This window comes from Danio rerio, chromosome 10 (assembly GCF_049306965.1).
Source record: "Danio rerio strain Tuebingen ecotype United States chromosome 10, GRCz12tu, whole genome shotgun sequence".
In the NCBI taxonomy this organism is placed as follows: Eukaryota; Metazoa; Chordata; class Actinopteri; order Cypriniformes; family Danionidae; genus Danio; species Danio rerio.
In genome coordinates, this window is record NC_133185.1 from 22,079,698 (window position 1) to 22,103,473 (window position 23,776).

At 35.1% G+C, this 23,776-nt stretch overlaps 2 protein-coding genes across 7 annotated transcripts in view; one reads left to right on the forward strand and one right to left on the reverse strand.

Annotated features, from left to right (window-relative positions):
• The window catches only part of sppl3 (signal peptide peptidase 3), a 203,561-nt gene that overhangs the window by 2,375 nt on the left and 177,410 nt on the right, over window positions 1–23,776 (forward strand). For all 4 annotated transcript variants that reach the window (XM_073913963.1, XM_073913961.1, XM_073913962.1 and 1 more), the window contains exon 2: window positions 5,216–5,295. The gene's annotated coding sequence lies outside the window, so the exon portion shown is untranslated. The remainder of the gene's footprint in view (window positions 1–5,215; window positions 5,296–23,776) is intronic.
• Window positions 12,845–23,776, reverse strand: part of gnaz (guanine nucleotide binding protein (G protein), alpha z polypeptide) — a 94,316-nt gene continuing 83,384 nt past the window's right edge. For all 3 annotated transcript variants that reach the window (XM_005155633.6, XM_073914614.1, XM_073914613.1), the window contains exon 3: window positions 12,845–17,050. In XM_005155633.6, coding sequence (XP_005155690.2) covers window positions 16,706–17,050 — 345 coding nt within the window. In that variant the 3' untranslated portion in view covers window positions 12,845–16,705. The remainder of the gene's footprint in view (window positions 17,051–23,776) is intronic.

Here is a 23,776-nt window from a genome sequence, read left to right on the forward strand (position 1 = left end):
CACAATAGTTCGAAGGAATTTTGGCCCATTCCTCCTGACAGAGTTGGTGTAACTGAGTCCAGTGTTTCCACAAGGATTTTTTTCTAGCTGTGGCGGCAGACCTTTTTTACTCGGCTCTATCAACTACCTGGCGTTATTTCAATGACAAATGTCGTGAGCGCAGTATAACAAGTCACAATCACATTCATGTAGGGCTGGGCGATTTGGCAAAAAAATTAAATCTAGATTTTTTATAAAGTTTGACCGATTCACGATTTCGATTTTTAAATTTTTTTTATTTATTGTGTTACTAGTCTTCTCAACATTACAACAACATGACTGAAGTAACTTTCTCTTTATAAGTAACTTGAAAAACCATCTGGTTAAGGAACACTGTATTTTTAATGGCCATGTCATACAAAAATCGGTCAAGGTGTAAATAAATGTAAAACAAATTCACGAGTTAAATAGTGTTGCTGAAGATTTGAATAAGAAATATTTGTGTAAATATTGCACGTGCAGGAATACAGAGGTATTTTTTGCAAGTTTTGCTGAGCCTGAAGATTGGCTGTCAGCTCGGCTTTGACTTTGTCTTCTGATTGAATGACAGGTTGTAATGCTGCTGCCTTTTTCTTTAAAAGATACAGTGGAAGAAAAGGACTGAACATGGAAACTGTAAAGCCTAATTTAACTCTTGTGTCCTAATTTAACAAATGTGTGAAATTGTGGACGTATAGCAGGAGCAAATATAAGTACCAGATGTGTGTCCAATATAAAATAATATATTTAATCTATTTTTCTCTTTCCCCCTTTTAAATACCGATCATTTGATGCGTTTTGCTCCACTCTCTGTATTATGCTGCCTGATCTGTCTGGTTTTCAACTAGGTCCACTAAATGACGTTATGGGGGCGGGTACTTTCATTTTCACTGCTACAGCCGATCACCTCTGCTCGTGTTCAAAACAAAAGCTCGGTGCGGTTTTTCACATGGCAGGTTCTTACGTCCTTCATACATGTTGAGATGGAGGTTATCAACTTGATGAGGGAATATGTCCTGACAATTCACACAGACGTGACTCAGACTAATGCAACAAGTAAAATCCTACATGTCTTCACGCTTTAACAGGCAGTCAAGCAGGTCGCACACCAGAAGCACATGACAGTTTAAACTATCACACACCAAACGCGCACATTCGCATGATATTTAACATGAAATGAATCAGATGGCGTTCTGTGGCGCGGCTGTGTGTGTATAGAAACCTGTTTAGAATTCTAAAATCCATGGTGCTGCGGAGCGCGTCACCAAGAGGCGCTTCTGGTGTGCTTCCTGCTATATACAGAGAGTGAACCAAAGCGCATTGGTGCCATTAATGTATTAAATGTATACATTTTTTAAAAATCGCGATTCTCGATTTATTATAAAATTAAATCGTCGTCAAAACGTGAATTCGATTTAATCGGAAAAATCGCCCAGCCCTACATTCATGTTATAGCCTACGAGCATGCAAATCTCTTTGCTTGCGCGCCGATTTTCTCTGATCGTGCACAAAACTTCTTGCACACCCTCAAATATATGCTGCTCAAGTGCAGATCTTCTTGTGCGCTCTCAAATAAACACTGCTGAGGTGCAATTTAGTGCGTTTATGTAACAATGTCTCCAACATTTATTAGATTTGCTAGGAATATTTATCTAATGTCTCCAATAGACCTACAGAGCCGTAATAATGCATCCTAAAGTAAAGTAAAATGGCTATACGTCATGTTTGCTTGCCTCACGCATCACACAGTCATCACAGTCAGTCAGCCAGCCAGTCAGTCAGTCAGCTCGTAACCTTAGAGGGTTAAACAAATGACGCACAGCACTACTACGGTTACAGAAAAGTTTGTGCTGTTATAATTCATATACTTTTTAATACGTTTTGATGCGATTATCAACCGCTATTAAAAAACACGACTGAATGTTTTGAATGGAAAGCTGTAATGTAGCCGTGGCGGGATAAATTTTGGCATGGCACCCCGCTATGGATGAATGAATGTAGCGGAAACCATGGAGTTAGATTTGTAGGCTGTCTTGCTTACACAAGCTTTTGCAGCTCTATAGGATTGAGATCAGGGCTTTATGATGGCCACTCCAAAACATTCACTCTGTTGTCCTTAAAGCACATTTTAGCTAATCTGGCAGTATGCTTAGGGTCATGGTCTGTTTAGAAGACCCATTTGTGGCCAAGTTTTAATTTCCTGGCTGATGTCTTGCGATGTTGCTTCAGTATTTCTACATAATGTTCGTTCTTCATGATGTCATCTATGCTGTGAAGTGGACCAGTCCCTCCTGCAGCAAAACAGCCCGACAACATGATGCCCATACTTCACAGTTGCGAGGGTGTTCATAGGCTTGTAAGCTTTCCCCTTTGTCCTCCAAATGTAACGCTGGTAATTATGGCCAAACAGTTCAATCTTAGTTCCATCAAACCACAGGACATTCATTCATTCATTTTCTTGTTGGCTTAGTCCCTTTATTAAAAAAAAATAAAGGGACGCCACAGCAAAATGTAATGCCAACTTATCCAGCAAATTTTTACGCACCAGATGCCCTTCCAGCCGCAACCCATCTCTGGGAAACATCCACACACACATTCACACAGACACACTCATACATTACGGACAATTTAGCCTACCCAATTCACCTGTACCGCATGTCTTTGGACTGTGGGGAAAACCGAAGCACCCGGAGGAAACCCATGGGAATGCAGGGAGAACATGCAAACTCACAGAAACGCCCCAGCGACCTTCTTGCTGTGAGGCGACAGCACTACCTACTGCGCCACAGCTTCGCCCTACCACAGGACATGTCTAAAAAATTATTCTTTTTCTCAGTGTAATTTAGCAAATTGTAATCTGGCTTTTTTGCTGATTCTGGCTTGTTAATTTTCCCAAGTTTTTACAAAAGGAAGCAGTGTGTTTGAGGTTTTCCTTAAACACTATTCTACAGTTGTGCCTCCAATTAACTCAAATCTTGTCAATTAGCCAATCAGAAACTTCCAAAACCTTGACACCATCATCTGAGCTTTTTCAGAGGCATAATAATCGTACTGTTGGTAAACTTGACTTTCAAGAAAAGTTCTAACAATTTCTCCATTAATATCTCTCATTATTCTGCTATTAAGCAAAACAGAAACAAATGTGATAATCCTAACGTACCTAAAAGAGAAAAAGTTAAGTGATATTAACGTTTTTTTTTTTTTTAAATGGTTATGTGCTTTTTTACACAGTGTACGTAAACTTCTGGTTTCAACTCTATATAGTAGGGTTGCACAGGTTACCAGTATGGTAGTATCACAATACTAATTCTCCAAAATACTGCCGGTGCCACTGTAGTTTGTAAATGATTGTATCATCATTAATGGTTTATACACAATAGATAATGTTGCATGTAAAATAGTCACTAAATTGCTCACACATTTACCAGTTTATTTTAATAGTCTAAGGAGCCCTTTAAGGTTGCAAAACTGTGTAGAATCTTTTATGGTAGCCTATTACATGTTTTGATGAAAAACCTAAAATAGCAACAGGAAACTTGAAACAAGTTTTGACCACTTTATATAGCCTAATTTTGTTGGAAAAAATGCTCTTTTGTAACAAAATGAATTCTGTATAATTTGTATCTTTATTTTAATGTTTTTTTTTGGTCAGTTATCTACAAAAATAAAATTTAAAAAAATTATAAATTTGAGGTGAAATGGTGTGCAAATAATTCTTTTTAGCCTAAAGGGGTTTATGAATTACATTCAAGTAGGCCTACTATAATATAAAATATAGTATTTCTCACAATTTTTTTTATAATTTGAGTGATGAATTACGGTATTACAGTAGTACTTGGTATTGTTATCCTTCAGCTGGTATAGTATTGTAAGATTAATTAATGGTATCGTGACAACCCTACTATATATTTAAATATTTTTTATTATTTCTATAAAAACTATATCATTTATATGTATCATTGATGTTTTATTGACATCAGTGTTTATTTATTATGGTTTATTTTATTCATATTAATACATCATGCTAGTTACGTTTTATTATCATTCATTAAAAAAAATCTAATTCTAGGTTGGTTATATGTATAGTAAAAAACAACTTTATTGCAGAAAAGTGAACGTAATAAATAAAAAACATCCACTGAGAATAGTCTAATTTAAACTCAAGTGTATAATAAGGTTAAGAAAAGAGCACTTTGTTGTCATGGTAATATAGTTAGAATGCTTAAGAATCTTAAAATAGGATGCAAAATAATTCTGCCAAATATTGTGAAACATGACCAACAAGTTACACGTCTACAGTAATATCAGAGTGACGGATGACATTCATCCCTGAGAATGATTTGGACGATGAATCCAATTTGCTGTGAAGACTGTACAGCCTGAAACCGCTGTTTACCATTGTGAGGAATGAGATTAAGTCGAGTGCCTTCCTTCTCTGTCTCTGCGGTGTGTCCTTCCCTGCTGCTCATGACAGTCACAAGGTCTTCCATCGGCCAGCCTCCCGCTCGCCGTTACTGTAGCATTCATCTGAGGGTTTTTTTTCTTCAGTTTTTCAGGACAAATGTACTCTTTCAGTTACCCACAGCTGATGCGTTTGCCAATTTATACCACAATCTCAATGGGAGAAAACTGTCAGACACATCATTTTCCATCTCATTTGTGTGACTTTACTCGTGTACTTTACACTTTTACTAATCTTCATCAGCTCAAATGTGAAGTTTAGTGTCACAAAGGTCGTTTACAGAGATCTAAACTTCCCGCAGACTTCATTAACACTTACACTAGTGACAGACGTGTGATTTGCTGTTTTGTTCTCAGCAAAGCAAGTGTCAAATACAGGATGCAGAGTTTAGAATATTTATATTTTAACGGGAGCCACGGGTATTAAGAATTGTTTGGTGTAATATCACTTTATACTACAGGGGCTGTTAAATGCTTGATTCTGATTGGTTGATGAACACTTTATGGTGCGCTGTAATAAAAAATGCTGAGTTCCACATAATTCTTTTATGTTGACCCAACTCAAATCGATTAAGTTAACTTAATTGTTTGTACAAATTTAAGCGGATTTCGCATAAAATGTAAGACTCCTTATGAGAAAACCGATGGTATGATGGTAAATGCATCAGGGTTAAGATATACGATTGAGATATTTCTTAACTCTGTCATTTTTTCTTGTGTGTTTGCTTTGTTATAGAGAGGAAACAACACTGCACATATTGGCATATTCATCTAAACGCCAGTGGATGGATTCTTAAGCAGTATATCACTGCAGAGGTATTTCCAACTTCTTTTTAATTCAGATCAGACAACAAAAGTACTTCTTTATATGTAGCATGTAAACTGTTATTAACTGTGTTTAAATTAAATATTAATTTTTGAATAAACCACTAAGTGAATCTAATGACTTGAGCTGTTTGTATGCTGAAGTACTCAAGCTTGGCCTAACAAAGGGCTTTTTAAAATACATAAAATGAAAATTACAAAACGCTTGTTTCTGCCATGGGATAGTGCAAGTTTTGACAATTCTGACTTGTTTTTACCTGAATTCTGAGTTTTACATCTTGCATTTTCCCCCAGAACTGTGGCTTTATTACTTGCTATTTTCACTCTTAGTTTTCAACTTATCTTATGATTCTCAGAATTGCAACATGTGAACTCATAATTATGATATACGAACTTGCTATTCTCAGAAAAATAAGCTCATAATAGTGGTACTATCACAGCAGCGATGGTTCCAGGAAATAATTTTTCCAGTATTTTTTCCCTGTGGAAAAAAAAAATTATGAACCAAGTCATGAACCAAACCAGCACGCTTCGATGTGTCACAAGTTTAATTTAAAGAAAAAAAATGTATATATATCATTTATTTATTTTATTTTTAGCTTAGTCCCTATTAATCAGGGGTCACCACATCACAATGAACCATTAACTTAACCAGCTTGTTTTATGCAGCGGATGCCTTTCCAGCTTCAACCCAACACTGGGAAACACTCATACACATTAATTACACTCATGCAATTCAGCTAATTTATCTTATTCAATTCACCTATAGCCGCATGTCTTTGGACTGTGGGGGAAACCAGAGCACCCAGGGGAAACCCACGCAAACATGAGGAGAATATGCAAACTCCACAAAGAAATGGCAACTGACCCAGCCAGGGCTTGAACCAGTGACCTTCTTGCTGTGAGGCTATCATGCTACCCACTGTGCCACCGTGACACCCCTATATATATATATATATATATATATATATATATATATATATATATATATATATATATATATATATATATAAAAATTTGGACAATAAAAAATGTAAAGAAGAGAAACAACTACAATCCCATGAAGCATTGCAAATTAATCACCCGAATTAAAAACAATACTGAACTATAAAACTATTCATTTAAAGCTTTTGGTTAGATATAGAAACGATAATTTTCGAGGTCATTACAAATGAGACCCACATACAGGGCCGCTGCTGGCCAAAAAGGTGCCCTATGTTAAATTTTACTGTCGTGCCTCCACAGAGGAGCAAAAACACACAAACATATGTATTTTAACATGTATTTATTCAATTATACACATAAATCTGCATATAAACACTCAAAATTATACTTAAACAATCAAATAATTACATAAAAAATAATAGTTTACATTAATATAAACACTGACATGTCTTTTGCCGAAGCATTCCCAATTTCAATCATTTACAAAAGGTAAGGAATAAAACCTCTGTACCTGTAGAGATGGATGGTCCTCAGTGCTGCATCTTATGTCTGTACCTGTGCAGCTGCTGGTGCCTCTGGAGCAGTGCTGGATCAGGACACCTCATCTTCTTTTGTGACAAATTTCAGCATTGAACCTCCATGTACAATGCAGAGGAAATTAGTCATTTAAAGGAAAAACTCATGACATACCATTAAGATAATGGGCTAGTCAAGCACTCCTCAAAATTTTGTCTAAAATTACTACAACCAAAATGTGGATTTAACTTGCACTATAATCTATGGTTGCAAAAGCTGACCGCTGCTGTTAGTATAAATCAAAGACATTTGTGGTTTTTAAGAATTAATGAATGTAAGTGTATTTTTAAACAAAAACTTTGTTAACATTCAGAAAAAATAATCATTAATGAATTCATGCTGTAAAAATGGTTTATGGCCTGTGGCTTACAGTAATTTGACTCATTTTATATTATTGATCTTTCCGAAAACACAGAATGAGTCAGTTTCGTAATTCCATATTGTAATGTACAAAAATAAAAAACCATCCTATTAAAAACACACCAATCCACCGATGTAAAGACTAAAGAGACTTTATTATCATAGCAGTGATGCAAGCAATAACAACAGCAGCAATAAGAAATGTATAGAAATAGACAAAACAATAAACAATTATAACTGCAAAGAATTATATAATATATATTACATATATAATAACTATATAATATTAAATAATACATACAGTGAAATAACTGTGCAGTCCATGTGTATGTAGCTGATGTGCAAACAGAATTGTAAAGTATTGCACAAGTTAATAAAAATAACTGAGTTTGTGTAATTATCAGCAACATGGGGAAGAGGGCCAAACGCGACAAGTCATAAAACATGTCCTGTCATAGTTTAAAGCACAATGCATAGCCGCAAAACAAGGCACTGATTGTAAGCTACAACAAATAAGCCAGATTTGGTGCAGTTGTTGGGAAGTTTAAACCTTAGCCTTACAAATTTATTTGAGCAACCAAAAAATTCCAGATTCATAGAGATAAGTTACCTGAAAGTGATGCTAGTGATTCATCTTGTACTTTTTTCCTCTTCTTGGCTCCAGACTTCTGGTGTCTTTTCCCGGGCATAGAGCTGCAACTTGCATCAATTATAATAATTTGCTGCTAGCAGCCGCAAAGACAAGTGGAACGGACCGAATTACGCTTATGCGGCTATGCACGTACACAGAAAAAAAATTACGTCACATGTTTGTTTTTGCGTTTGTCATAAACCTATTTTTTATAATGTATTTAACAACATATTATTAGTATCTATATTTATATTAATAAATAAGTATTAATAATTTTTTTTAATGGTGCCCCTCTCCGGGGTTGACGCCCTACACAATCTGTGTATAGGGAGCAGCGGTACTGCACATGCAAATATTTGAATATTTTGAGAATGTATGGAGATTGACCTCATTCGCAGTGCTTCATGGGTGTGGGTGGAGCTAAAGATCTCTTATTGCCAAAGCTTTTAGTAGGCAAGCCACCCTCAAATGATTAGCCTAAAAAGCATAACAGCTAATGCTAACGCTGCTTCCATGGCAGTATGCAGGAAGGCGACCAAAAGCCATTTTTCAAGTTTCCAATGGTAAGTAATACAGACATTTTTTGGCCAAATATTTGGCCAAGCTTTTCTAATTGGTGGTATGTTCTGTACAGCATCATGGGTATTGTTGTTTTTCTGTACGAATTCTGTTAGAATTAAGTTGGCTCGGTGCGAACAGATGAGTTCAACAAAATCATAAACAATTAACAATCGTTTTTATCATTCATATTTTTATATCATGGTGAAAACAGGCAGATAGAATCCAATTTGTTGAGTTTTGTTAATACAAGGTCAGACAAAAGGAGTTTGTTTGCTTTTTGTATTCAAGTTCTATACCATCCAATCAAATGTTATAGTTTAAAGCCTGGTACATACCATCACCATTATACAGCCTTTCTCCCATCCTTCATCCTCTATTCTTAATAAATTTTCAATGCAGATTTGTAAGAATGTGTCTTGACAACGTGGATACACAATGAGGTTTACAGTAATTAGTATGTGGCAAAACACATTTAGTGATCAAGTGGTTAAACAGCTCTGTACAGACTGAAAATGCTTCTCGGTACTTGTATTGGATCAGTTCTGCAGGCAGTTTTGTTTTGTTCCTCTAGAATTAGAGCCTGATAAACAATGGCTGTGTTAGTCATGCCAACTATAAGAGGTCATCCAGGGTTTGTCCACTAATTGGTCCATTATGCGAGATCTTTCCTGCCTCTCTTTCTGCCTCATCTTCTGTTCGCTTCTTTTTACATCTCCGACAAACTCTCCGCAGACATAAATCAATTGAAGAATCATTTAATTGCACATTTAATTAGCATGTTGATTGCTTTAGTGCAGTGCACCATAAATAAAGTCAGTGTTGAGCTTGCTGGAGTGGACTGATCTGAAAATGAGAAGACATTTCCTTGAATTTGTTGAGCAGGAACTAACCATTTCCTCATGGATTATATGCAGTGCGCCAGCCTTCAGAATAAAGCGCTGAATTAGGCTGATGGTTCTCAGTGCATGTGCGCAAATGATTGGTCATGAACACAGCACTACTCGATACAGAGATCTTTGCTGATCAAGTTATGCTGTGAACATTATATGAGGCTGATAATTCTGTAAAAACAAGGGATCAATATTTTTCTTGCATTAGCAGTAAATGCAGGTAGCAAATAAAGTCAGGGCTTATATTTTCTATTGTTTCTTTTTCTTTTTAGTTCAAGAGTGACACCTTGATGCAATTTACTTTGCAAAGTAATTCATTTTTGCATTGTAATTTTTTTGCCAGTCTTTCCTATTCTGATTGCAATGATGTATCCAAAACGCAACATATATTTCCATGTTTTTATCTTATTTATTTATTTAATTATTTATTTATTACTTTATAGTATTTTTCATATATTGTCACTGTAATTTAAACCTTTAATTTAATTATTTGTTTGACATTATAATTGTAATAATTTTTTAATATTTCTTCCTATATGATGTCACAATTGGCGTCACGGTGGCGCAGTGGGTAGCACGATTGCTTCACAGCAAGAAGGTCGCTGGTTCCAGCCTCTGCTGGGTCAGTTGGTGTTTCTGTGTGCAGTTTGCATAAAACATATACTGGATAAGTTGGTGGTTCATTCCGCGGTGGCGTTTCCAGATTAATAAAGGGAAAAGAAAATGAATGAATGAATAATGTCACAATTCTAAAGTCATTTGTTCTTGTAATATTTGTGTGGATAATTAGATTTGTTTACATGGAATGGATTGCAGAACAATTGGTGTTCAAATTCAAACACATACACAAATAAACACAGTACACAGACTGTTGAAAGTTTGATGCTGATTGGCTCAATTGGTGTGCATTATTTTCTAAAAATACACACACATACACACCCACACACACACACACACACACACACACACACACACATGCAGAAAGATACACACAGAAACATAAAAAACAAATACTGTATATTCAACAGTCTGTTGAAATTTTTGCTTCTGATTGGCTAAAGAGAGTGCAATTATACTGCCGATTCGAATATATCACTTGACTGAATGAGTTATCAGTGGTTATCAGCTGATAGATATGGGAAATGGGCCAATAGGAGGCTTCTTTACCTACTGGTAGGCTCAAAAAGCTGTTATCATCCATCCACATGGTAAGCAGCCATAGATCACATACGGCTGTGGCCAGAAGTTAATGAGAATAATTTTTAATATTTATTAAATTTCGTCCACCCCTACCCCAACCCTAAACCCAACAGTCACAATAATGTAAAAACAGATCTGGATCTGTAGTCTTCTGTATTAGTATAGGCCAGTGGTTCTCAAACTTTTTCACCAAGTACCACCTCAGAAAAAAATTGTCTATTCCAGTACCACCATAATGACCGGTATTGAAATACAGTAGCGTAGTAGGCCTAATTAAGCAGCTAAAGCTCTGCACAGTTCAAAAACAAGGCAGATTAATTACTATTATTATGAATATTTATCATTGTCAGCCACTTTAAACATTATAAATAGTTTGAACATTAACACTGTACTGTGCTTACAGGTAAAAATAAATAAAATGTCAACATGTAAATTAATATGTGCTTTTAAAAGTTAATTAAAAATGGCTCTGTTCTTAAAATTTAAAAAGAAAACTGCTGTACTTAAATTAAAAAAGAAAACTGCTGTACTTAAATGTAAAGTATTATCATTAAGTAGCCGATTCATCAAAACCTGGAAATGTTCCTTGGACTTCATAAACATAGGCTATATGTCATCATGTTCATATATACACTCTTTTTCATACATTTTGAAATATAAGTTGGATGTATGATATGAGTTATTTTTGAATTTTAAACATTATCGTGTATTTTAAATACACAAATTGGATTTACATATTTAAATTAGAAATTAGATCTGCTTTCCGTGAGTTAGATTAGGCTTTGTGTTTCTGAAAAGCAAGTGATTAAGCTATATCTGTCAACATTGGGATATATAAATACAGGATATGCCTCCAACAACCGCTCAAATGATAGAATACATCAAAAAACTATAAACAAAATAAAAGGTTTAACCTATTAAAATCAATTAACTGATCACATCAGTGTTCGCGTATGCGTTAAAGGGTTAAAAAAGTGTGTTAATTCATTTACTTTAATTATTCAGCGATTCCTGTGCGTACCACAAGAAGAAAGCCTGCGTACCACTAGTGGTACACGTACCACAGTTTGAGAACCACTGGTATAGGCGATTAACCATCCGAATGATAACCGCCTTTTGAGACTACCAGTTGATGTAGAAGACTCCTACAGGCTCATATCTATCAGCTGATATAATAACCAATGAAAAATTTGTTGAATCGAGTGATGACATTCTAAGCTGGTGCAGCATAGCCGATGGGGATTAACCAAATATACTAAATAGTATTTGCGATGAGGTAGCTAAATTGTTATGATCTATTAGATATGCCCATATTCACATACATACACTCACTCTCTCATATGCAATCTCATGTCTGCCTACTGTATGACTGATTTAATATGTGGAATTGGAGATTGAACTCATCAAAACTGATAAAAATGTTGCCAAATATTCAGCTGTAAAGTGGAAAAATAGATTGAACTTGATTATAGCTTGACAAATGGCCACAGAGGGTGACGTGGTGGCGCAGTAGGTAGTGCTGTCGCCTCACAGCAAGAAGGTTGCTGGTTCAAGCCTCAGCTGGGTCAGTTGGCATTTCTGTGTGGAGTTTGCATATTCTCCCTGCGTTCATGTGGGTTTCCTCCGAGTGCTCCAGTTTCCCCCACAAGTCCAAAGACACGTGGTACAGGTGAATTGGGTAGACTAAAATTGTCCATAGTGTACTGTATGTGTGTGAATGAGAGTGTATGAGTGTTTCCCAGTGATGAGTTGCAATGGGAAGGGCATCCGCTGCGTAAAACGTTCTGGATAAGTTGGCGGTTTATTCCGCTGTGGCGACCCCAGATTAATAAAGGGATCAAGCCAAAAAGAAAATGAATGTAATGGCCACAGAAGCATAAGTGTAATTGCTCTTCAGTATTTTTATATTCTTTTAATTATATTACAATAAAAATTCTCTGCTAAAATTAGATCTATTGCAGTTTTTTTAGTTATTAATTTATAGTTATGAAAATATAAGTCTTAATGCCTAAATAATTTATTTTTTTTTGCATTGTGATACTACTTCCATTTTCTGAGGTCAATTGACACTTTTTATCATGTTACAGTAAAAGCTGTACTACAATCGCAATATGAAAATAATGCAACAGTGATTTGAACTGTTTAAAAAGGATGTCACAATGCAAAATGTCTTTCAAATCTTTTTATCTTTGTTGAAATGTTGCATTTTCAACCAAGTTGGATTGCATTGCAGAAAATATCTGACTGTAATAAATGTGTCCCTGCATTATACGTCATGTAAAAAAAGTGACAAACACAGGCAATGTGTAATTTTGATAACCAAGAGTTACTGAAGCTTCACTCACCCCAACACAAGAAACAAGCCTGCAGCACAAACAACATTTGCATAATTCTTTTTATTCGCTATTATTGTTCTTTTATACTTTATTATTTGTTTCTTTGTTTCTTTTTTTTGGTGGACATCCTGTAAAATCAATCCTGAAGCCCTTGTTTGGGTTTGTTGTACATCGTCATAGCTGAACAGAAAGAGGATTGGAGTGGGATGAACCCCATTTTAGCTGTCAATCATCCCTACATCTTAAAAAGTGATTTTTTTTGTTTATTTCATTGTCTCACAAAGTGTACCTCACATAGTATTTACACATACAGCGGACAATGTCCACTCGAAATGACACCAGAATAGAAAGAATCTGCTCTTTATAGGTTTTCTTTTCTCTCTCCTTCTCTCATTTTTCTTTTTACAGACAAAATTGGAGGAGTAAATCCTCTTTTAATGTTTTCCGTGCTGAGATTAGGTTGCGCTGGACATAAAATTACTCTTTCTGCACATAAAACTCTTTTCAATAAATACCTCGCAGGAAACAACTGTACAATCGTACACAGTGTTTGACTTTGATATATTTTTGGAGCATGTTAGTAAAACTAAAAATATAAGAAAGCAAATCAAACTATAATTTATCAAAATCCCAAAGTAACAAAATCATGCATATTTTATGTTTCAATATATATATATACTTTTTTTTGTTCATAAAAACTGAAAAAGTAACATGATTGACGGGCCTTTTTTATTTACATTAATATTGGCACTGTTTATTTTTCTTTGAATCTGGAATGATCGTTATGAAACACTTAATGCTCATGTCATCGTAACACTCTCATGGAAAGAAGGACATTTCCTCTAAAAACTCTGGATTACATCCTATTTTAGGCAAAAGGAAAACATAAAAAATGAAACAAGAAAATAGATTGCTTCCTAGGGGTCAGACAGCCAAAAATAATCTACAGTGTCAATGTGAGTTAAAAAAAAAAGACATTTGACTTCATATTCAGACAGAGGCAGTTTTCACCTTTGGAGTAAAACCAAATGACATCAACATTTTTCCATCTTTCTCTCAGAATATTTTTAACCTTTCATAATATACAGTTATAATTTCATATAAACTCTTTATCCTCTCCAAAAGCAGCATTACTTAAATCTTGCAAATCAAAGAACCTTTAAGGAACAGTTCACCTTTAAGTTATCATTTACTCACCCTCCTCACTTTATTTCTTTTGTAAAGTGCAAAAAGAGATGTTTAGCTGGATGTTCACACTGCCCTTTTCAATTTAATTAAAGTTTAAAGCAAAAATTGCAGCTTTCAAATTTCATTCATGCTTGCATACATTCCAAATTTCTATATGAGTATAAAACTTTAAGTATATTCACGCACAAAACAAAAGCTGACTGTGTTGAATCATCCACTTGTTAAGTGTTACGTCACGCGAATTGGCTCCCGAGTTAAATCGATATATCAAACTGTATAGGGAGACTCATCAAATGGCAATAATAAACGTTTACAAAGCGATGTAATACTTTCGAAAATCATGATCAAAATATATATATAACCCTATCCATGCCTAATATCCAATGGCCAGAAAGTGATTTTCTTTAAATAAATTGTTAAAATTTTGGTATTTATGATGCAGCAAGTCCAGAGACTGTTGTGTACAGTATGATTTGATGTAAAATTAACTTTAATGTGTGTTAAATATTTTCTCAATTCAAATGAGTATAGCGACTTGGACCCAGAAAAAATATTTCATACGTCACATCTTAACAAGCAGATTGTTCAAGTTGCACTTGAACACACTGCAAATATAACCAGTATAACTGTTCTGGTTCTTCTTGCTCCACACCAAGTGGGATTTGAACCAGAATTTACAGCATGGGATCCTAAGAAGGACACTAAAGTCTGGAGTCTCTTGAGACCAGGGTAGTTCCTACTATCTGCTCTCCGTCATGCAGATCTCCCTCCACCTCGCCCTCACTTAGGTTTCGGCACCAATGTTACCCCTCCTGTTCTACTCATCCCAGCTATGAGCGTATTTCAAACCATTGTTTCCAGAACTGTTTGTGGGTACAGTAAGAAGGATGCTAAAGACCATGGCCCCTTGTGTCATTTGCTAGTACATGTCTTCTGTGAGAAGGATTTTAAACCTGTGTTTACAAAATGGGGGTCACGCACACAGGTTTCCTCACACAGTTCCTATTAGTCCCTTCTGGGTCATGGCACCAATATAACCTCTCTGGTTTCACTTGCCCTGTTCCGAGCAGCTTTTGAATCATAGTTTTTGACATGGGAGGCAGGTGCACTAACAAGGATGCCAAAGACTTACATTTAGCAACTGTCGCTAGAGTCCCTCTTGATGGCAGGGGAGTGGGAAATATTTTACCTGTTCATACTAGCTGACCTACTATATATACAAACCAAAGCAATGCTTGCTTGATGTTTGAATATGTTAGAATATATACTGTTGATCAACTTATCAATTTCTGACAGATTTTGTCATAATGTATTTTTTGTGCACTTAAAAATTATTCTAAAAATTAGAATAGCCATCTTTAATTCTTCACTCACTTTCATTAGTTAGCTTTTTTCATAAGAACTTGTTCAATAAATTGAAGAGATTCTTTCTCACCTATGGTAGCAACATTGAATATGGACAAAGAGCACCCAAAAGTGTTCAGACTAGAAGTAAAGCACACCTCAAAACCAAACTGACTGACACTCATTCCGTCATTAACTTCGTAAGTCATAGTCTTAAATTACACATAAAATCAGATCTAAAAATATTGATTTTGTTAGCTCACATTGCTAGTTTCATGGTGAACAATTTGCCATGCATGTCATTTAGAAAGGAAATCTGAAAATGCGCTTCCTGTTTTCAATACTTAGACAACGTCTTGACAGTGGTATGACAACAAACAGAAACGGTGAGGACCAGGGTTCTTTTAGGTTGTAATAACTTTCCCGAAACCCTTTTCTTTATCTTTTTGAATAAAACGCTTACTTTACTACATCCAGTCAGCTCACAGTAGACAAAAAACAAGCCACGCCCACTGTTTTCTCACTTAATGTTCCATTTTTCTAAGAATTGCATCACAATATGGAAAAAAGGTCGCAGCTTCTGGTTCATGCAGACTTTAAGACTGATTAATATTAAGGAAATTTACTCTGTGTTATTGTACTATTACTTGTGTAAGCCTCAGAATGATTTTGAATATCCCTAACAATCAAAAAAAAACAAAAAAAACAAAACAAACAAACACAGGATTATGTACTGAAACCGTGATGTACTGAAATGTAATCAAGGATTTCACTTTGAGATGTAATCTTTCCTAATAAGGTAACACAATTTTTTTCATATAACGTTCACTGTCATTGTTTGGAAAAGAGAAGGGAAATTCTACTAAACATCTCATTTTTGCTGCACAAAAGAAAAGAAGCCAGGTTTAAAACGACATGAGCAAATGATGACAGAATTGTCATTTTTGGTTGAACGATCCCTATTCTTGGATGGTAAGGAATTCCTGCTGTTTCTCCGGGAAAAGAGGAGCGGGGAGATCTGTTTCCAGTGTTTCCATGTCAAACAGAGGCTTGACGGCTGATCCCAAAGTCTGATGTGTGAGAAAAAACATAACGATGCATGTCTGTGTGTGTGTGTGTGTCTACATACTCATATGTTCAGTGCAAACACATTTATACCAACCTTGTAAAATCCTTCTTGACCTTTACATTTTCGACATTGATAAATCTAGCAGGATGGCAGCATGTAGCCCTTTCCTCCGGGCTTCAACTGAGTTCCTGTTTCAGCAAATGTTTTCGAGGGCACCCAAACAATTGACAGACAGGCCTTGTCTTTCATCAAGAGTTTTTCGTTTGCCGCACCTGCCACCTCTCTCCCCCATCCCCTCGTCCTAGCACAGCCCAATGTACTTGAGATTGTTTTGGATGATCACGTCCGTCACCGCGTCAAACACAAACTGGATGTTGCTGGTGTCAGTGGCGCAAGTGAAGTGCGAGTAGATTTCCTTGGTCTCCTTGTTGCGGTTGAGGTCCTCAAACTGCCTTTGCACGTACACAGCCGCCTCCTCGTAGGTGTTCTGGCCCTTGTAGTCAGCAAAGCAAACCGTAAGCGGGATACGCTTGATCTTCTCAGCCAGAAGATCCTTCTTGTTGAGGAAGAGGATGAGCGAGGTATTGGTGAACCAGTTGTTGTTGCAGATGGAATCGAACAAACGCAGGCTCTCTGCCATACGGCTCTGTTGGGAAACCAAAGACAAGAAATGGTTAGTTGAAACACTTACAAAAAAAATAGGATCTGTCAACCATGAAGGGAAAAACTCTGGAGCTGACGAAATCAGTGGCCTCTAACCCTAAAGAGAGCAAACAAGCTAACATATTAAGTGGTAGATGATGGGCTGAATATCACTAGAAATGTGACCCAACGTAAGGACAATCACTACAGCACACTACAGACTCTTCCAATGTCGCAGACTGTTTAAGATGGCTATATAAAGTAATAACCTTTAGATTTGCATGTGTATTTAATGATTTAGTGGATTTTTTGTTTATCAGATGAGAACAACAAAAGCAATAAAACCAACAAATGAACAAATTGTAATTACTGGACTAAATCCCTTCACATTTGAAAGCAATGAAAGCAGTGTTTTCCTCCGTCCATGTTTTTTGACGTGGAATTTTATGCGATTGCTTCGAAAGTTGCTAGGTCATAAAATCGTGTCATATATCATTGTGTCTTAATGATTTTCACGTAAACTCTTGACATGTGCATGGACATGCAATCTGCCAAACATCAGAATTCACACTGTGTAGAACCACCTTTAGTGAAACATACAGTATGAAGTATAATAAAGTACAGAGCATACTGTGCTGACAACAAAATGAATGTTATGCCCACCGTGTACTAGGGCTGAGCAATAAATCGATTGTAATGATTAACTCGAATGTGTAGTTTACATCGATTGAATGAAAATCGTTTTTTACTTAACACATGCAACACTCCCTTCTGGGTCCTGTAGTTCCCCGCATATCTGCCATAGAAACACGGAACATAAAAGTGAGCAGGAAGGAACTCTGAGAAATGTTGAGCTTTATGAAATGAAAAAGAACAAATAAAAAACTGCATAATTCAGGGCTTGATTTGCATAAATCGTGAATCAATTAAAAAAAATGTTTGTAAAAAAAAATCTGGGATTTAAAAAAAGCCATATCAGCCGGCCCCACCTGGGGCACCCACAGGGGACAGATGATGTGGTTTAATACCATCTGTGCATTTTTAAGGTTACTGATTTGAAGAAGCATCTGAACTAAATTTTAATCTTAATATTGTCATCTCACACTCATTGTGCTACCTGAGTGGAATCTTACATTTAATTAAAGTGTCATAAAACTCCTCTCTCAGTTCAAATCTACCTCAGATTTTTTTTAAAAATGCTCCGAGAAGGGCATAGAGCACTGTGAGCTGAGGGGGGAGTAGGTGTGGCTGGCAGAGCAGGAGAAAAAAGAAAGTCTTTTGTCAGTTGGCTTACCAGCTTAAGGCCCCGTTTACACTAATACGTTTTCATTTTAAAACGCATACGTTTTGCTACAATTATGCCTTCTGTCCACACTACCACAGAGTTTTTGAGCCCTGAAAACTGAGTTTTTGGAAACGCTGAAGTGGCTGTTTTAGTTTTAAAACGCTGCTGCTCTGTGTCGTGTGGATGGAGGAAAATGGAAACATCTGAAAATGGAGCCATAGCTGCATACATTCGACTATATGATTGGGGCTTTTTCTTCAATATTAAGTAGCCTACACAATGTTCAGTCTTGTATCTTTTTCTTGTAAGTTCAGACTTGGCAAGTTTGATATGGAAAACACTCCCTAGGACACACTTGGTAAAAACAATGTTTTTTTTATAACATCATTCACATCACCCTGGCTACATGGTTTTACTATCTTAACAATAAAATGAAAACATGATATAAGGAACTGCCTATTTTTATTTTGATATCAACAACTGGAACAAAAAATGTTGAGGCATCATGTAGCATATTTATTTGTTTGACGTCATGCATATTTATATGATATCATCTTAACTGTAAGCAAATTTATTTTATTTATTTATTAGCTTCTGTCTGAACAAGATGATTGTATGTTAATTATCTTTGAGACTGACTGTTTCCGCAGTGAAAGTCTACAGGATCTGTCCAATAATTATGAAATTACACACAAAGATGTTCACAAAGTGGGACAAAAAAAAAAGATAAAATGTTAAATTCAGTTTGTACTTCTTATATTTTTGCATAAAATATAAAAAGATTATTTCCCTAATAGGCCCTAGGTCATATTTTCAAAAGATACATATAGTTTTTCCATCAGAGTTTTTTTCTTTCTCCATTTCTCCATTATTTTGGCAAACAACTTTGACTATCATTTGAATGATGACACATATACTAATATACCTTATCTGAACTATAGGGTGATTAAATGACCAGAGAACAGGCTCTCTGAGATACTGAGTATGGCTCAATCATCAGTCAATATTTAGTTAGATAAAACAGGGCCATAACAGGACCTATTCAAAAATAACATCTCCTTTCTGCTAAGAGTAAATGGTGCAATAAACTTCTAAACATTAATAAAATGCAAAAATGAAAAACGAACAGCACAAAATCCCCAAGAGAAACAACAAGCAAAAGCAGCTCTCAGAATGATGTTGATTTCATCGAGCATCATATGGCCGAGCGAGGTTATTAACCTCTATTTGTCTGGCCCTGCTGGGTTCCCTATCTAATTCAATTAGTCACCTGCCCATGTTCAATTACCTTGGCATGTTTGCAGGGTAATGCCCATAAAATAAAGGCAGAGGACAGGATGTAAATAACACCCGTGAAATGAACAGAACCATTTCGCTGGCGACATAAACTGAGCCTTTTACGATACCATCATCTATCCAAGTAATGCATTTTAATCTCAGAAAATGTGCATTCTGCAAATATTTAAGAGGTTAGAGTGTTTACAGAACATAATTTACTACATAATCCACTGTAGCTGTACAAGACTGGGACTGAACACTGCTAGCTAGTAAAAGAGGTTATGCAAATAATTTTTTTAAATATAAATTGGCATATAGTGCATTTATTTAATAAGTTAACAGAGTGTTCTTAAAATGTCTTAAATTTCAAAAACAAAATTTTAGGCCTTAAATAGTCTTAAATACACTGAAATACATTGTTGTAGGTCTTCATCATTCAATTGTTTTAAAAAGGCCCTAATTTTCCTATGTCCAAATAAAGCTACCCAATCGGCTGATCACCAATGATGCATCAGAAAACTTTTAAAAATATATTTAAGTTGTTATTGTAAATAGTTACTATTTTAAGACATTTTAACAAATTCTCCAAATTAAATTCCCTAAACAGGGAAAGTAAACTGAAGGAACACATCCCTTTACATAATCTTTTATTAATAGAAAAACTATTTAAAGAAGTAACCAGTCCTTTAGAAACAATTACAAAAGCAACTTTATAAGTCTAAAATTTAATTCATAATGGTCTTAAAAGGTCTTAAAAAGTCTTAAATTTAATTTGAAGAAACCTGTAGAAACCTTGAGTTAAATTGTTCTCTGATATCTACATAGTATGTATTTGCCTTAGGTAAGTCAAAAACGTAGAAATGGTTTAATATGACCTACAAATAAAATAGCCCTACAATCAGAAGCTATATATTGACCATATTTGGAATGGTCATGAATAATAACGAGCTCTGCTCTGACATGTATATAATCATACTTCATTTGTCAAAAATATTTTAACACAGTAGATGCCTTGTTAATATTTTATACTTGTTGTAGGTTTATTTTACATAGATTGAGCGAATGAGCTATCTAATATAAATGACTAGAGTAACCTATTTTGCTCTCAAGAAAATATATGCTTAAGTATTATTAAACTCGACAAAGTAGGTAGTGCTGTCGTCTCACAGCAAGAAGGTCACTGGTTCGTGTCTCAGCAGGGTCAGCAAGCATTTCTGTCTGGAGTTTGCATGTTCTCCCCGTGTTCGCATGGGTTTCCTCCGGGTGCTCTGGTTTTCCCCACAAGTCAAAAGACATGCGCTATAGGTTAATTGGGTTAGCTAAAATTGTCTGTTGTGTATGCGTGTGAATGAGAGTGTGGGGGTGTTTCCCAGTGATAGCATCCGCTGCGTAAAACATATGCTAGATAATTTGTCGGTTCATTTCGCTGTGGCGATCCCAGATAAATAAAGGGACTAAGCAAAAAAAAAATTAAAAATTTAAGAATAAGAAGAGACCAACAGAGATGTATTATGTTGTCTTTTGATGCTATAATGTAAATGAAAACACAGACAGGAACTAATATTAACCTCTGCGTAAAACAGATGAGGCTTAATAAAGTGTACTACTGCTGTGTACTAATAAAGTGTTCTTCTTTCACTAGTAAAATGACAATAAGAGCAGATGGGGATTGATACTATTCCTAAAAGTGCATTTAAAACATTTACCACAATTAAAACTTCATTTTATACTTTGTTTTTGTAGTGTTGTGGGTGCAGTGGTAGTGTTGTGTGTTGTACTTTTCAGTGTTGCTGTAGTTGTAGTGTTGTTTTTGCAGTTGTGTAATTGTATCATTTTGTGTGTAGTTGTAATGTGTTGTGTGTATACTGTAATTGTAGTGTTGTAGTGTAATTGTATTGTGTGTGTAGTTGTAATGTGTTGTAGTTTGTGTTTGTAGCTATAGTGTTGTGTGTGCAGTTGTAGTGATGGGTAATTGTATTATTATTGTGTAGTTTTGATTTGTTGTAGTGTTGGGTGTGTGTAGTTGTAGTGTTGTTGTGTAATTTTATCATTGTGTGTAGTTTTAATGTGTTGTAGTGTTGCGTATGTTGTTTTACTGCTGTGTGTGTAATTGTTGTGTTTTAGTGTAATTATATTATTGTGTGTGTAGTTTTAATGTTGTGTGTGCAGTTGTATGGTGTTGTGTAATCTGATTTTTATGTGTAGTTTTAATGTGTTGTGGTTTATATTTGTTGCTATAGTGTTGTGTACAGTTGAAGTGATGGGTAATTGTATTATTGTGTGTAGTTTTAATGTGTTGTTGGTTGTATTTGTAGCTATAGTGTTGTGTATTGTTGTAGTGATGGGTAATTGTATTATTGTGTGTAGTTTTAATGTGTTGTTGGTTGTATTTGTAGCTATGGTGTTGTGTATTGTTGTAGTGATGGGTAATTGTATTATTGTGTGTAGTTTTAATGTGTTGTTGGTTGTATTTGCAGCTATAGTGTTGTTTATTGTTTTAGTGATGGGTAATTGTATTATTGTGTGTAGTTTTAATGTGTTGTGGTTTATATTTGTTGCTATAGTGTTGTGTTTAGTTGAAGGGATGGGTAATTGTATTATTGTGTGTAGTTTTAATGTGTTGTTGGTTGTATTTGCAGCTATAGTGTTGTGTATTGTTGTAGTGATGGATAATTGTATTATTGTGTGTAGTTTTAATGTGTTGTTGGTTGTATTTGTAGCTATAGTGTTGTGTATAGTTGTAGTGATGGGTAATTGTGTTATAGTGTGTAGTTTTAATGTGTTGTTGGTTGTATTTGTAGCTATAGTGTTGTGTATTGTTGTAGTGATGGATAATTGTATTATTGTGTGTAGTTTTAATGTGTTGTTTGTTGTATTTGTAGCTATAGTGTTGTGTATAGTTGTAGTGATGGGTAATTGTGTTATAGTGTGTAGTTTTAATGTGTTGTGGTTTATATTTGTAGCTATATATAGTGTTGTGTATTGTTGTAGTGATGGATAATTGTATTATTGTGTGTAGTTTTAATGTGTTGTAGGTTGTATTTGTAGCTATAGTGTTGTGTATAGTTGTAGTGATGGGTAATTGTATCATAGTGTGTAGTTTTAATGTGTTGTGGTTTATATTTGTAGCTATAGTGTTGTGTATAGTTGTAGTGATGGGTAATTTTGTTATTGTGTGTAGTTTTAATGTGTTGTTGGTTGTATTTGTAGCTATAGTGTTGTGTATTGTTGTAGTGATGGATAATTGTATTATTGTGTGTAGTTTTCATGTGTTGTAGGTTGTATTTGTAGCTATAGTGTTGTGTATAGTTGTAGTGATGGGTAATTGTATTATTGTGTGTAGTTTTAATGTGTTGTTGGTTGTATTTGTAGCTATAGTGTTGTAGTGATGGGTAATTGTATTATTGTGTGTAGTTTTAATGTGTTGTAGGTTGTATTTGTAGCTATAGTGTTGTGTATAGTTGTAGTGATGGGTAATTGTATTATTGTGTGTAGTTTTAATGTGTTGTTGGTTGTATTTGTAGCTATAGTGTTGTAGTGATGGGTAATTGTATTATTGTGTGTAGTTTTAATGTGTTGTAGGTTGTATTTGTAGCTTTGTGTAATTGTATTATTGTGTGTAGTTTTAATGTGTTGTTGGTTGTATTTGTAGCTATAGTGTTGTGTATAGTTGTAGTGATGGGTAATTGTGTTATAGTGTGTAGTTTTAATGTGTTGTTGGTTGTATTTGTAGCTATAGTGTTGTGTATTGTTGTAGTGATGGATAATTGTATTATTGTGTGTAGTTTTAATGTGTTGTTTGTTGTATTTGTAGCTATAGTGTTGTGTATAGTTGTAGTGATGGGTAATTGTGTTATAGTGTGTAGTTTTAATGTGTTGTTGGTTGTATTTGTAGCTATAGTGTTGTGTATTGTTGTAGTGATGGATAATTGTATTATTGTGTGTAGTTTTAATGTGTTGTTTGTTGTATTTGTAGCTATAGTGTTGTGTATAGTTGTAGTGATGGGTAATTGTGTTATAGTGTGTAGTTTTAATGTGTTGTGGTTTATATTTGTAGCTATAGTGTTGTGTATAGTTGAAGTGATGGGTAATTGTATTATTGTGTGTAGTTTTAATGTGTTGTTGGTTGTATTTGTAGCTATAGTGTTGTGTATTGTTGTAGTGATG